This window comes from Thalassophryne amazonica, chromosome 1 (assembly GCF_902500255.1).
Source record: "Thalassophryne amazonica chromosome 1, fThaAma1.1, whole genome shotgun sequence".
In the NCBI taxonomy this organism is placed as follows: Eukaryota; Metazoa; Chordata; class Actinopteri; order Batrachoidiformes; family Batrachoididae; genus Thalassophryne; species Thalassophryne amazonica.
Window position 1 is genome coordinate 82,722,984 of NC_047103.1, and position 16,919 is coordinate 82,739,902.

At 43.5% G+C, this 16,919-nt stretch overlaps 1 protein-coding gene across 1 annotated transcript in view; it reads right to left on the bottom strand.

Moving 5' to 3' along the window:
• The window catches only part of mpp7a (membrane protein, palmitoylated 7a (MAGUK p55 subfamily member 7)), an 866,557-nt gene that overhangs the window by 82,497 nt on the left and 767,141 nt on the right, over window positions 1-16,919 (bottom strand). Inside the window, 1 exon segment of the mRNA XM_034172035.1 lies at window positions 13,865-13,945. Coding sequence (XP_034027926.1) covers window positions 13,865-13,945 — 81 coding nt within the window.

Consider the following 16,919-nt stretch of genomic DNA (forward strand, 5'->3'; position numbering starts at 1 on the left):
TGCTCAAATTTCCTTCCACTTTTGTTGCAGTTTCCTCCCAATGGTAACTAAGCAATTACGAGTGCCATTTCTCTACTTAAATGTTGAAATCAAAAAAAGATTTATTGGTCCAAACATGTTGGCTTTGGGACATGTCAGAAATGAAAGAGAGACAGAGAAAAAAAACTCCTGGCAAGTTTGGACACAGTCAAGCTGTCATTTAATTCTTAATAAGAATAGAGAGAGGGAGCAGGTAGCAAGGCAAGGCGACTATAAAAGAAAATGAAAAAGAGCAAGCAGCTTGGCACCAATTCTTGAAGCAGTGCAATGCATATTTTAAGAGGGCAGATCGCATGAACTCCATTATTCTTAGTTGGTCAGGCATACTGAGAATAATGAGACAACCAGCCATTTCTTTCATCATCATCGATTATTTCCCGATTAATCATTAGTTGTTAGGTACATAAAATGTCACAAAATGGTGAAAATGGTAAACGTTATTTTGCAGATCCAAGATGATGCTTTCAAGTGTCTTGTTTGTCCAGAAAACCAGAGACATTAAGTTGAATGCCAAGAGGAATAAAGATCAAGTAAAATAAACCAGAACATATTCACATTTAAGCAACTGAAATCAGAGAATTTGAATATGGAATGTAACAAAGAAATAAAGAAAAAATCATGAACCAGTTATAAAAAAGTTAATCTCAAGTTGAGTTAATAGTAGGATGCACCGATACCACTTTTTCCAAAACCCATACAAGTACAGACATTTGGGTACGTGTCAATACCAAGTACCGATACGAATACGTAATGATACATTACAGTTTTATGATGACTTGAAAACATGTTTTATTCATCAGCTGTTCTTACTTTGTGACTGTAACTGCTACCATTAACATTAGCTTTGTTTTTATTTACAAACATTTGACTTAACTCATGTAACTTCACTTTTTGACTACAACAAATTGTTCTTTAACATTAACCGTGTGTTTCTTAACAAACATGACACTGCCAGACATCTCACTGAAATGTAACCTGTGGACTTCAGCACGACAAAATATACAACACCAATAACTGAAACTGTCCATCAATAACTTTACTTACGTCTGTGAGCACCAGTGTTACCACAGTTACTTTAAAAAGTAATCCAATTACTGATTACTCCTTGAAAAAGTAACTTATTTACTGTACTGATTACTCAATTTCAAATGTAACTAAATTAGTGTGACGGCCCTTGCGGCCGTCCAATGTGTTTGTTGTCTTAATATGTTGTTGTGTGTTTGAGGTCTCGGCCACCGTGAGGCGCTGACTCTGCTTCCTGTTGTAAAGCTTAAAAGGAGGGAGTTCCCGTCCTTCAGTGCTCCTCCTCCCTCTTCCGGATCGCAGCGTGGGGAGCGCCATGTGAACTTGGTCCTGGCTTGGTCCTCTGGCTTATTCCGCTACCCCTTCGTTTCCTTTCTTTTCTTTACTTTTTATAATAAATGCCCTACAAAGCAATTAAAAACATCCGTGCACGTTAGCACTTCAATTTGCAGTGTATTGACTCAGTTGGTGTGTGAATTGTTTGGTTATGTGGCGTGGTGTGTGCGCGTAATGGACGCAGAGGTGGAGAGTTTTGTGGCTAATCCCACAAGGGAGAAGCTTGTGTTTGATGTTTTCGTCAAAGATAATATGCTGGCAGTTGTGGCTCATTTTGACATTCCAGTTGCAAAACGGGATAAGGAAAAAGTTATCAAACAACAAATTGATGATGCACTGGTTGCAAAGTGCATTTTTTCCTGCTGCGTCAGTGGTAACCCAGGTGCAGCTGGGACAGCTGACGCTGATTTGCGTAATTGAAGTTGCAGTTGGAAATGAAACGTTTGGAGATGAATCTTCGACAGCAGGAAATCCAGTCTAATCTCAGGAAGAAAGAGATTCAGTTAGAACAACGTAAATTGGATATGGAAGAGGCGCAGAGATGCGAGGCGGCGCGTGTGTCTGGCTGTTAATCCTGGCGAAGCAGACTTTGACGTTAACAAGTGTATTTGATTTATTCTACCATTTATTGAGAGTGACGTGGATAAATATTTTGTTTTGTTTGAGCACGTGGCATTGATGTTAAAGTGGCCGAGGGAGGTTTGGCCGGTGCTATTGCAATGTGTGTTTACAGGTAAAGCTCAGGAGGCGTATGCTTCGTTGTCACTTGAAGATAGTTTGGTTTATGACAAAGTGAAAAGCGCTGTGGAGAGATTATGAGCTAGTGCCAAAGGCATATAGACAGAAATTTCGGCATTACAAAAAACTTGATCATCAAAATTATGTGGAGTTTGGATGTGATAAAACTGTGTTGTTTGATCGTTGGTGCACTGCGCAAAATGTTAAAAATTTTGATCAGCTGTGAGATTTGATTTTGATGGAAGAGTTCAAGAACTGTGTACCAGAGAGGATTGCAACTTATATTAGTGAGCAAAAGGCTGCAAATGTTTCGGATGTTGCTTTTTTGGCGGATGAGTACGTATTGACCCATAGGTTTGTGACTCCAAACCTGTGCCTTGGTTCCAGTGTGCCAAGAGAGGGGTGCTCTGAGGGCTTTGGTTGGTCTAGTTGGGGTGAAACAGGGGGAAGCAAAAAACTCAGTTTTGCGTGATAGTGATCGGTGTGTCACTACTGTCACAGGCACGGGCACATTAAAGTAGATTGTGCTCTGCTAAAGTTAAGGATGTCTCCTGTTAACCCCAAAGGAGTGGGTTTAGCTGCCCCAGTGTGTAACGCTATGGAACTTGAAGTGGAAAATGTGAGCTCTGAACCATGTGACTCGTACTTGCCTTTCATTCGTGAGGGGTTTGTATCATTGGTGGGAGATGGTAAAAAGGTGCGTGTCAAAATTTTGCGCGACACAGGGGCATTTGACTCGTTTATCCGTGCTAATGTGTTGCCGCTGTCTGTGGAGTCAGAGACAGGCACGCGGGTTCCAGTTCGAGGTATGGGTCTTAACGTGCTCTTTGTTCCTTTGCATAAAGTGTCGCTTGAGTGTGAATTGTTCAGCAGGGATGCAGTTTTGGCTGTTCGCCCTGCATTGCCAGTGGAAGGTGTCTCCGTTATCTTGGGCAATGGTTTGGCTGGTGTGCATTTGTGGAAGGACATTGCTCGGTCAGCTGTACAGACAGAGGTGGAGCCAGTTCCTTATTTACTTCCTCAGACTGATGAGAGCAGTAAACAATTCCCCCAGGTGTTCACTGCATGTGCTGCTACTCGGGCTATGGCACGGGATGAGGTTAAGAAGGAGAGATGTGTTAAAAATGTTTATGTACCTCTATCTGATTTTCCTGTGTCCTTGTCTTGTAGTGAGCTGGTGGCGGAGCAGCATGCTGATGTGTCTTTAAAAGGCCTCTTTGATCAAGTGCGCCCAGCAAGTGAGGTTCTGGATTGAGCATGTGGGTACCTTTTTTCAGGATTCATTGTTGGTGACAAAATGGTTGCCCATGCGAGTATTGTCGGTGATCCCTTGTGTTTCACAATCGTGGGTGCCATTAAATTTTGCGCTGCTGTGTTAAATGTTGCACATGATGAATCTGGACACTCCGGGGGTGACTAAACGTATGAGCCGGTCCTGAGACATTTTTGGCCACGTCTAAAAAAGGGACGTTTCTCATATATTAAGACATGTCATGTGTGCCAGCTTACTGCTAAGCCTAATCAAGTATTGAAGCCAGTTCCATTGAGTACAATTGTAGTTGCATCTGAACCAGTTGAGCATTTAATAACTGGCTGTGTCTGGCCTTTACCTTGTTCAAGGTCAGGTCACTATATTTGTTCACAGTGATGTGTCAAGTTACACCGTATCCGGCAGCTTATCCATTGCGGACGATAAATGCTAGGGCAGTGGTGCGGGTGCTAACTAAGTTTATTTCTGTGTTTGGTATTCTGAAAGTCATACAGTCGGATCAGGGCAGTAATTTTACATCTCATCTGTTTGGCCAGGTCTTGAAGCAGCTTGGAGTGCGGCATCGCAGAGCGACGTCTTTCCATCCCGAGTCGCAAGGTGCTTTGGAGCATTTTCACCAGTCCTTGAAGTCGCTGTTGCGTGCTTACTATACTGAGTTGGGTGGCGACTGGGAAGGTTTGCCTTAGCTGATGCTGGCTGCTCGTGAAGTCACTCAAGAGAGTATTGGGTTTAGCCCAAGTGAGTTGGTCTTCACGCATACAGTGAAAGGTCCTTTGGATGTAGTGGCAGACAAATTAAGGAGCCAAACCCACCTAAAAATCTGATAGATTATGTCAATTGAGGCTTTTCAGGTTTCAAATCCCGCAAAACCTCGGAGAGGTCACCGCGCTGCGAGATCTCACTAACATGAGAACTGCATTGATACGCTCTGATCACGCTAAATTTTAAACCGCTTTAACACAATTAACATCGCAACATAAAACTATTTTATATTGTGGCCTAAAACTCTTGTGAATATATTCTCTGGGTTTTAGACGTTGTTATTGCGTTTATTTTTGTAAACATGTGAGAATCACTGGCTGTCTCTCCGTTATTTTCAATGGGAGCGGCTGTGAGCTATGCTCTGCTTCCTGTTCATGTCGTTCTGGGAGAAAGTGAGTTTGCTCTTTAACGTCTTGATTATTGTTCTTACAACACTGTTTGTCCTCTTTGTTCCAGACTAATATAGATAATATGTCTGAAATTCGTTTGCGCTTATTAAATTCCACGCAGATTAACATAGCAGACACGGATTTTTTGTTCTAATTGTTTTAGGCAAGTTTCAGGGTATCATGCAGCAGTCTCTTATAACGTGATGAAAAGCTTAAAAAATACATTTTTGTAGTATAATATTCATTTACAATTGTCATCGGTGGATTCTCTATGTTGTTTTGACTGCAGCGACTCTCTGGCCACGCAAGGGATTATGGGATACGTGAAAGCCCCGAATGGGTTCAGACGGCGCTTGTATGTTGCAGAGATTCGGTCAAGTTGAAAATGACTGCTGTGCAGAATAAAATGAAGTCTCTGTTTGACAGGCGTTCGGAGATGCGTTCGTTTTTGCCTGGTGATCAAGTGTTGGCATTTTTTCTGGTTATCACGTCACCATTTCAAGTGAAGTTTAGTGGGCCTTACACTGTGCTTGAACAACTTTCTGATCAAAATTATTTAATCTCAATGCCTGAACGCAGGAGAAAGCAACAAACGTGTCATGTCAATTTGTTAAAACCCTGCTATTCCAGAGAAGTGTCACAGCAAACGGAGGGTGCTGAGGCTTCTGCTGTATGTATGGCAAGTAGATCTACTGGGACGCGAGACAGTTCTGGTACCTTGGACAGCTCACTGCCGCAGATCGGGGGGGGGGGGGGGGTGATAGTGAAGCTGGTACTTTGGACAGTGCTTTTACACAGGGGCATCTTAAGAACTCAGAAGTCTTGTCAAATTTGGATGTGTTGCTTGCTCATTTGCCTAGGTGTCATGCTGAACAGGTACGTGATTTAATACATCGCTTTCCATGTTTGTTGTCAGATATACCGGGACGTACACATCTTATTGAGCATGATATTGACGTGGGAGATGCTAGGCCGATCAAGCAACGCTTTTACAGGCTCAGTTTGGATAAACGCAAGCATCTGGATGCGGAGGTAAAATACATGTTGGAGAATGGCATGGCAGAGCCAAGTGCGTCGAGTTGGGCGTCTCCATGTATTTTGGCTCCTAAATCAGATAATACATTGCGTTTTTGTTCTGATTTCCGTAAGCTTAATGCAGTTACAAAACCAGATTGCTTTCCCTTGCCAACCATGGATGATTGCGTAGACCAGGTGGGTTCTGTTAAATTTGTGAGTAAATTTGTAAATTTGATCTTTTGAAGGGCTACTGGCAAGTGCCGTTGTCTAAGTGTGCACATGAGGTGTCTGCGTTTATTACTCCGTCAGGTTTGTTTTCTTACACAGTGATGCCATTTGGACTTAGAAATGTGCCAGCTACATTCCAAAGGTTGATGAATGCTGTTGTGGGCGATATGTCTGGTTGCGCAGCGTACTTGGATGACGTGGTGGTTTATTCTGACACCTGGGAAGAACATTTGGAGAGCATGGAGGAGCTTTTCACTCATCTGGTGGGGGGCGAGGCTGACCGTCAATCTTGCAAAGTGTGAGTTTGCGAGGGCGACTGTTACCTATTTGGGTCGTGTAGATGGTCATGGGGAAGTCCGTCCTGTTGCAGCTAAAGATCAAGCCGTCAAGGAATTTCCGGTTCCGAGTACTAAAAAAGATCTTATGTGTTTTCTTGGACTGGTCGGTTATTATCGTTGTTTTTGCAAGAACTTTTCTTCAGCTGTTGCGCCGTTAACTAATCTGTTGTGCAAAGATGCTAAATTTGTCTGGTCTTCTCTTTATCATCAGGCAATTGAAAGTGTGAACAAGCTCCTTTGTGCAGCTCCGGTGTTGGCCACCCCATGTTTAAACCAACCATTTCAGTTGTACGCGGATGCAAGTCACGTGGGGGCTGGAGCGGTTCTGACGCAATCTAAATTTGTTTTGAATAGACCTGTTAGCTATTTTTCAAAGAGAGCTGACAAACACCAACTAAATTAGCCAACTCTTGAAAAAGAGACACTTGCGTTGATTTTGCCCTTAAAGCATTTTGAAGTGTACTTTGGTGGTGCCAAAATTTCTGTTTATACTGACCATAATCCACTAATGTTTCTGACCTCTGGTAAGGCACCCAATCAGCGTTTGATTCGGTGGTCTCTGTACCTCCAAACGTATAATTTGGACATAAAACATATTAAAGGAGCAGAAAATCTGGTAGCAGGCGCTTTGTCGTGCGCCCCTTTATAGGAGCCACATTGCACAGGGTCCTGGTGGGACCTGTGTTTTGTGTGTGTGTATGTGTGTGTGTGTGTGTGTGTGTGTGGGGGGGGTGACGGCCCTTTGCGGCCATCCTAATGTGTTTGTTATGTTGTCTTAATATGTTTGTTGTGTGTTTTGAGGTCTCGGCCACCAGGAGGTGCTGACTCTGCTTCCTGCTGTGGGGCTATAAAAGGAGGGAGTTCCCGTCCCTTTGGTACTCCCTCCTCCCGATCGTGGCGTGGGGAGCGGCTGCATGTGCTTGGTCCTGGCTCGGTCCTCTGGCTTATTCTGCTATGCCTTCCTTTCCTTTTCTTTTCTTTTTATAATAAATGCCCTACAAAGTGTTAAAAAGATCCGTGCTTCCGTGTGTGCCTCACTTTTTGTTGCGGCTTTTGAGCTGGGCCATAACATTAGATTACTAGTTACTTTATTAGTTACTTTCAGCAAATGCCAACAACACCACCCCCCACCTCAACATGAAAATAATAACCAGTTTTGCCAATACTCAATTTATAGTCACTCTTTCTTGACATCAATAAACATAAATACTTGTTTTATAAAAAAACAAAATAAAGACATCTTTCTTGACCTCATATTTAAATGTTGAGAGCACTGTAACTGTAAAACTTACAATTTATAATCTACATTGCTTATAAATGTAACTATTAAATGATTTCTAACATTTAAATTCTTTCACAACATTTTCATTTTTAAAATTATTGTTATTATAGTATTAGTAGTAGTAGTACTAGTAGTAGTATGAAAAATTGTCTTCAAAAGTGGACCTTTAATGTCAGGGTATGGAGGAGGAAGCACGTCCCCCCCTTCCATCTGGATTCCCCCCCTGGATGGCTGTCTGAGCAGCAAGAAATGACAACATATTTATGGAAAAAGCATGACCATATTGAGAGGTAGGGACTTTTTATGTTTTGTCAGCAATTTTTTTTACTTCATGTCATCCTCAGAAAGAGACTTTAGGTGCATTTGGGTGGAAAAAACAAGCGTTACCATTTGTTAATGTGTTTGGATCAACTATTTTTTGTGAGATCCCACACGGAGCAGCACAGAGTTTAAAAAAAAAGTAAAGCTCAGTGCAGGTGTGCTGCTGTCACCATGCTTTCAGAGATGACAACTGTTCTCAACTCTCAGCTGCGCTGCAGAAAACAAATGAAAACCTCGCAGCATCAAACGCTTCATGGGTGAAGTGGGCAGTTCTGTCGAACCGCGACCTCCACTTGCCCACGAGCTGCATTGACAAGTTGACATCACGCTGCTCTAAAGGGGTATCGGGTGTCTAGTATCGGAGCAGTTTTATGATTACAAGTACAAGTAAATACACACAGTACAAGTAAATACACACACCGATGCCGATACTGGTATAGTTATTAATAACTGATTAATTGTTGAAGCCTTTCTGGGAACCATCACCTTGGGAGTGGTTTGTATGCCCCTACGAACCTGAGAGCTGTGTTGCATGTAGCATTTGTGGTCCTGGTAGGGTCTCTAATGGCAAATTGCTCTCAGGCAAGGGGCCAGACTAAGAATAGTTCACAATGACATCATGAAAAAATGAGGAAGAGGAAATGTGGCCCGGCTTGGAGGAAGCCTGGGGCTCCTGTTTGGAGACAGCAATGGACAGAGGGCCTGGACGGAGGGCCTGTCAGCAAGCACTTGGTGGCTGGGCTTGCCAGAGAGCCCAGTCGGGCACATCCCAAAAAGGCAACGTGGACGTTCCATCTCCACCCTGTGGGCTCACTACCAGCAGGGGGAACTGCTGGTGTTGGGTGTGCTGTCCCATGGGTGGTAGTGAAAGTCGAGGACCTCGGCAGACCAGACCCGGTCGGCAGGGGCTAGTTTTGGGGGTATGTACCAAACAGCAGTTTGGAGTATTCGGCCTTCTTGGAGTACCTAAATGGAGTCCTGTATGGGGATCCAGTGGAGGACACCAGTGTTCTGCTGTGGGACTTCAACGCACACATGAACAATGACAGCGGTACCTGGCGAGGCATGATTGGGAGGAACGGCCTCCCTGATCTAAACCTGAGTGCTTGTGTGCTACTGGACTTCTGTGCTATTCACTGGCTGTCCATAATGAACACCATCTTCAAACATAAGGATGCTCATAAGTGTACATGGTATCAGACGACCCTAGGCCAAAGGTCAATGATCAATTTTGTGATTGTATCATCTGATCTGAGGCCACATGTTCTGGACACTTGGGTGAAGTGAGGCGTAGAGCTATCAACTGATCACCAACTGGTGTGAGTTGGATCAGAGGGTGGGAGAGGACTTTAGACTCACCTGGCAAGCCCAAACGGGTAATGCAGGTGAACTAGGAATGTCTGGAGGATGCCACTGTCTGACAGATCAACTCACACCACTGGCGGAGCTTTTCTGGCATCCCTGTGGAGGTTGGCGGCACTGAACCAGAATGGGCAATGTGGCAATGTTCAAAGCCTACACTGCTGAAGCTGCAGCAGGAAGTTGTGTGCTGTAGGTCTTAGGTGCCTCAAGGGGTAACAACCCTCGAACACCGTGGTGGACAATGGTTGTCAGGGAAGTCGTCCAACTGAAGAAAGAGTCCTTTCGGGATATGTTATCTCAGAGGACTCCAGAGGCAGTTGCAAGGTACCAACAAACCTGAAGGGCAGCAGCTTCTGCTGTGAGCGAGGCAAAGCAGTGAGTGAGAGGAGTTCAGAGTAACCATGCAGAAGGACTTTCAGTTCCTCGTTTTCCCTGAAAACGGGGAATCATCCAAGCTGTCTACAGTAGGGATGGGACTCTGATGACCTCAACTGAGGAGGTAATTGGGCACTGGAAACAACACTTTAAGGAACGCCTGCATCAGACTGGAGCATCCTCTGTGGTAGGGGCAGAGCTGGAAGCTGATGGAGGATCATCAATTTCCCTGGTGGAAGTCAATGAGGTAGTCAAACAACTCCACAGTGGCAAAGTCCCAGGGGTTGATAAGATCTGTCCAGAAATGCTGAAGGCTCTGGGTGATGAGGTAAGAGTCTTGGATGAGACATCTCTTCAACACTGTGTTGAGGTCTGGAACAGTGCCTAAGGAGTGGAAAACTGGGGTGGTGGTCCCCATATTTAAAAAGGGGGACCACAGAGTGTGTGCCAGATACAGGGACATCACAGTACTACGCCTCCCTGGTAAAGCCTACTCAAGGGTGCTGGAAAGGAGGGTTCGGAAGATAGTTAAACCTCAGATTGAAGAAGAACAATGTGGGTTCTATCCTGGCCGCGGTACAACCAACCAAGCTCTTCACTCTCACAAGGATATTGGAGGGGGCCTAGGAGTATGCCCATACAGTCTACATGTGTTTTGTAAACTTTGAGAAGGCATATGATCGGGTACCCCGGGAGATACTGTAGGAGGGACTGCCGGACTGCGGAGTGAGGGAGTTAGGGCCATCCGATCTCTGTACTCACAAAGTGAGAGCTGTGTTCGGGTTCTCGGCAATAAGTCGGACTTGTTTCCAGTGGGGGTTGGCCTCCACCAGGGCTGTGCCTTTTCACCAATCCTGTTTGTGATATTCATGGAGGTGTGATATATCAAGGTGTAGTAGAGGGGAGGAGGGTCTTCAATTTGGTAGGCTCAGGGTCTCATCACTGCTTTTTGCAGATGATGTGGTCTTGCTGGCTTCAATGGACTGTGACCTCCAGCACTCACTGGATCGGTTTGCAGCAGAGTGTGAAGCGGCTGGGATGAGGATCAGCCATGGTTCTCAGCAGGAAACCGATGGATTGCCTAATCCGGGTAGGGAAAGAGGTCTTGCCCAAAATGAAGAAGCTGAAGTACCATGGGGGCCTTGTTTACAAGTGAGGGGAAAATGGAGCATGAGACTGGCCGGAGAATTGGCGCAGCAGGGATGGTGTTGCATTCGCTCCACCGTAGTATTGTGACACTAAGGGAGCTGAGCCAAAAGGCAAAGTTCTCGATCTACTGGTCAGTCTTCATTCCTACGTTCACCTCAGAGATAAGATGAGAAGCTCGGTCATCTTTGAGGAACTTGGAGTAGAGCCACTGCTCCTTCACAATAAAAGGGGCTATTTGAAGTGGTTCGGGCATCTGATAAGGATGCCCCCTGGGCGCCTCCCTAGGAAAGTGTTCGAGGCACGTCCATCTGGGAGGAGACCCAGGTGGAGGACTAGGTGGAGAGATTCTATCTTCACACTGGCCTGAGAATGCCTCTGTATTACCCAAGTCAGAGGTGGTTAACATGGCCCAGGAAAGGGAAGTTTGGGGTCCCCTGCTGGAGCTGTTGCCCCCGCGCACCCAATCCCAGATAAGTGGTTGAAGATGAGTGAGTGAGTGAGTAATTGTTGCAGCTCTACTTTGTAAAGCTGAGTTACAAAGGAAGAGAACCAATGCACCAACCCTTCAGGTCTTAAGCAGTTTGACCACGTTGCCTAAAAGCTGACGTTGGTGTTAGTTGCTGCCAGAGTGTTCCCTGTGAGAGAGCGTCTGACTCAGACAACATGAGCACGATCAAACTCTAAGCAAACATGACTGGAAAAAACTCAACATCCTTCATCTAAAGTGCTTATTTTAATGTGTTGCTAAAAACTAAGACTGTGCACTTGGGTGCAGGATTTGAGCCTGGCATTGAGCAAGCTTACATTTCTCTGAAAATGTGTTTTCAACATGTTTATCTGTATGCACATGCAGACAAGATGTTTCTTGGGCATAAAAGGACACAGAAGAGGTTGCGTGCTTAAAGAATGGGGTAACTATTCATCAACCACAGCTGTAGTGTCAGTTATATAACACTGAAGGTGAAGGAGCTTCCTTACTTATAGCACATCATTCTATGGTAACAGAAATACGACAGCACAATCTGGCCATATTTTAGCTGGCCATTAAAAGCTGTCTCTGAATTCTGTTACCAGACAAATGCCTTCTACAATACAAGCAGTAAAGGCTCTCAAAAATGTGACACTGACACAGTTACACAGTGGATGGAATATTTTATTTTTCACTGCAGCATTCTGCAATATGATTTCCTTATTGCTTATTTCAGCTTCATGAGTATTTTGATCTTCAGTAGCTATTGCATTATTTATACTGAAAACTCAAATTCTTCACCTAGAGGACAATCCCTACTTATACCCTGCAGATGCTTTGTGATTAAACAAATGTTAGTCATTTACGTTTTTTCTACAACATCATCAAGGAAAGTCATGCATTTTAAATACACTTAACAAAAATATAAACGCAACACTTTTGGTTTTGCTCCCATTTTGTATGAGATGAACTCAAAGATCTAAAACTTTTTCCACATACACAATATCACCATTTCCCTCAAATATAGTTCACAAACCAGTCTAAATCTGTGATAGTGAGCACTTCTCCTTTGCTGAGATAATCCATCCCACCTCACAGGTGTGCCATATCAAGATGCTGATTAGACACCATGATTAGTGCACAGGTGTGCCTTAGACTGTCCACAATAAAAGGCCAAAGGTGCAGTTTTGTTTTATTGGGGGGGATACCAGTCAGTATCTGGTGTGACCACCATTTGCCTCATGCAGTGCAACACATCTCCTTCACATAGAGTTGATCAGGTTGTCAATTGTGGCCTGTGGAATGTTGGTCCACTCGTCTTCAATGGCTGTGCGAAGTTGCTGGATATTGGCAGGAACTGGTACACGCTGTCGTATACGCCGGTCCAGAGCATCCCAAACATGCTCAATGGGTGACATGTCCGGTGAGTATACCGGCCATGCAAGAACTGGGACATTTTCAGCTTCCAAGAATTGTGTACAGATCCTTGCAACATGGGGCCATGCATTATCCTGCTGCAACATGAGGTGATGTTCTTGGATGTATGGCACAACAATGGGCCTCAGGATCTCGTCACGGTATCTCTGTGCATTCAAAATGCCATCAATAAAATGCACCTGTGTTTTTCGTCCATAACAGACGCCTGCCCATACCATAACACCACCGCCACCATGGGCCACTCGATTCACAACATTGACATCAGAAAACCGCTCACCCACACGATGCCACACACGCTGTCTGCCATCTGCCCTGAACAGTGTGAACCGGGATTCATCTGTGAAGAGAACACCTCTCCAACGTGCCAAATGCCAGCGAATGTGAGCATTTGCCCACTCAAATCGGTTACAACGACGAACTGGAGTCAGGTCGAGACCCCGATGAGGACGACGAGCATGCAGATGAGCTTCCCTGAGACAGTTTCTGACAGTTTGTGCAGAAATTCTTTGGTTATGCAAACCGATTGTTTCAGCAGCTGTCCGAGTGGCTGGTCTCAGATGATCTTGGAGGTGAACATGCTGGATGTGGAGGTCCTGGGCTGGTGTGGTTACACATGGTCTGCGGTTGTGAGGCTGGTTGGATGTACTGCCAAATTCTCTGAAACGCCTTTGGAGACGGCTTATGGTAGAGAAATGAACATTCAATACACGAGCAACAGCTCTGGTTGACTGCTGTCAGTATGCCAATTGCACGCTCCCTCAAATCTTGTGACATCTGTGGCATTGTGCTGTGTGATAAAACTGCACCTTTCAGAGTGGCCTTTTATTGTGGACAGTCTAAGGCACACCTGTGCACTAATCATGGTGTCTAATCAGCATCTTGATATGGCACACCTGTGAGGTGGGATGGATTATCTCAGCAAAGGAGAAGTGCTCACTATCACAGATTTAGACTGGTTTGTGAACAATATTTGAGGGAAATGGTGATATTGTGTATGTGGAAAAGTTTTAGATCTTTGAGTTCATCTCATACAAAATGGAAGCAAAACCAAAAGTGTTGCATTTATATTTTTGTTGAGTGTATATAGGAACACACAAACAAGCTTCCAAGCTATTTGCTGACAAATAATGCAGTGGTTTACAAACCATTTCTGTTATTCTTATTTAATAGTGGAACTGAAACCATGGGCTTTCATCACCATGATAGTGCACAGTGTATGAGGCGTACATTCACAAATGAGAAGCTACACACATGCACAAAGTAAAAATGATGAAATAAGCACTGAACTCATACATTTGTTGATGGATTCAGTGAGATGAGGGAACTTACGTGGGGTTGTTAGACTGAAGTGCTGGGGGTCTGAGATCAACAGTTTCCTCTTTAGCGCATTCAAGCCAACTCCTGTGGGTCCTGCACAAACACAATATAAACATGACTGAAGTCAAAGAGGCAGACCAGACCGAACAACCGACTTTTGTCTTTCACTTATTTCTGCTGTTAGATGGCAATAAGTGTAAAAGGGTTAGTAGATACAAGATGAGTATGTCACTGGTATTATGTAGTTACAAAAGGTGTCAAATTGACAGTTATACAGTACCTAAAATAAACATTTAAAGTGTGTATCACTAGTGATTAAAATGTCAAATGAGCTGTGCGGTGCATTATGGGTAGGCTAAATTTTACGACTACCAAGGCACAAGCTATGGCGGCAGAAAGCAGCGAGGAGTGCTGTGATTTGGATCATTTCAACCACTGGAAAGTTGACGATTTAAAGCGTTTTTGTAAGCTCCGCGGATTGCCTGTTACAACCAGGACTACGTACGGCTGTGGACAGAAGCAGAAAGAAGAGCTGGCTGTGCTTGCGTGTGCTGCATTGTTACAGAAACAACCGTTAGTGCCAAAAGAGAGAGCCGCTGTCGAAAATTACCAGTCCTTGTTGATAGTTGGAGACAAACAAATTTCTGACCCCTTGAAGGCAACTGACGGATGGTTAGACGAAGTCCAGAGACTGAAACTGTGGATATTGCAGAATATTTGCTAAGCAGGGACGAGAAATCGCGACTCCGCCGGCTTCATAATGACGACAATGAAGGTGGGTCTCACATATAACCTCTTTGGTGGCAGGTTTGTTTTGATAAGTTGACAGACATACAATAATATGTGCAGGCATGCAGTTTGTTTATAGAACATGTCAATTTTGCAATATTATGCGCCACATCATTCATAGCGCGACATTACAGTCATAAGCCGATGCACAAAAACGGCAGCACGGTTTCAGGATACTGACAAAATAAAGGTGTGCAAGAAACGTACAATTTTAGTCCATCTTTTACGTCCATCTGCATATTTCTTTTCTGTGGCGAAAGTGTGTACAATGAACGGAGGTTTACGACCACATTTCTTCTTCTTTCCGTCTTTCTGTGGACTCGGCGGAGCTTTGCAATTGTGTGTTTTCAGCCAACTTTCAAGTCTATAAATTCCGTTCGAGCATTTGAAAACAGCACAATGCACACCTGTCATTATTGTATGCGTCGCTTAAGGCTTAAAGCCTTTGAAACAATCCCTATAAGCCTTAACTTTTACAGTCTGCTAACACTATTGCATACAAAATTCAATGGGAGTGGTTTGAGTTTGGTAGTTGGGATTTTTGCCCCCGTTTGACCCACGCATGCGCAGATGCGTTGCACACTTCGCTTATTCTAAATAAATAATGAACTATGAAAATATTGATGTACTGCATTTTATTTTTGGTGTCATATTCCCTGAAAAATTAAGTAAAACATGGGGAATTTAGCCTGATTTCATCTGCTGCAGATAAACACTCAGAAATATCATAGACGTAGAGAGACTGGAATGCCAGCTCAAGATCTGGTTCCACTGTTTTGTTTGTGAGCTTGAAACCCAACCACTCAGCCGTGAGAGTTGAGGTAATTTACTTCCGGTCGTCTACCAGCAATAACAACAGATGTGCTTGTAAAGGACAGTTCATACATATATATATATATATATATATATATATATATATATATATATATATATATATATTATATTATATACTTTAGCCTTCAAATATGAGCATGTGATGTCTTCCCTTTCATGCAGCCTCATAAACAATGCTGGAAAGGAGTGTGTTTCAAAGGGTTTGAAATGGTTTGAAGCAGTGTTTCAAATTAACTACCATGTATCTGCAGTAGTGACAAAAAGTTTTGTCACCATCCCAGGTCACACATTATTCTTTAATTATACTTTTTATTTCACTACTCTGTTGTCTCTGCTGTTCTGTATTTATCCACGTAGTTGGCACCATGTTTCTCTCTGCGGTTGCTAAAATATGAATTTGATGCTCACCCTCATTGCCATGTCAAGTCCAGAAAATGGACATATTTTGAAGCTTGTTCAAAATTAGCAGATTTCTAATGACAACAGATTTTGCTCCAAACAACCTGATTAATGATTTGACTGTATAGATATGCTCTATCACATCATTGTGGTGCACAAAATTAGACTGCCCTAGCTAATATATTACTTAGATTTTTGAACAACAACAAAAAAAATGAACATCAGAAAAATGTACATGTCAAATTTTGAGCTTGCTACCTTTTTCTGGCCTTTGTGAAAGGTGGATCACATGAGATAGACCAAAAGTCAATTGTCCTGCTCTACACATACGATAAGCCCAGGGCGTGCAGTTTCCCATCTGTGAATCTAAGAACAAGTGAGTCATTAATGTATAAAGGTGGTAGAAACACAGTTTTCACAAAATGTGAAAAAGAACTAAAATTTCCTAGAGCTGCAACTGTAAAACTTTTCAAGACATAGACCTAATATTTGGCATTTCACTGAAACTTTGTAACAGGAATAACCTATCAAATTGGCTAAACAGGGCTGAGGGGTGACCTGGGAGCCTTTGGGTGATTTCAGGAGGAATGACCCATTTATTGTTTTTGAGTTGTCTGCACAAGCTCACTATGGTGGACTAACTCAACCACTCACCCACTTGTCCACATGTGCTATCTAAGCCCTACATTGTTACCAGTATGTGTGTGAGGGTAAGGGGGCATCTTGTAATGCAGTACTAGCATAAATTGAGATGCTTGTCGCCAGAAGGTATATGGGAGACACTCAAGTCAGCTGGAGGAACAATGGAAGCTTTGATGGTAATGCAATATAACTTTTGGGCATTAGACTATCTGCAGATCATCCTACATACACCATCCTGACTGTAAGGTTTGATGGTAACAACATTGTGCTACATGGGTTTAATTCTCTGCAGCACATTAGAACATGAATATTGCCAAACACACAAAAATCCTGGAGGAAAACTGATGCAGTCTGCAAGCAAACAAAAAAATCTGCACAGGAATGTCGTCAAAACATCTTGAAC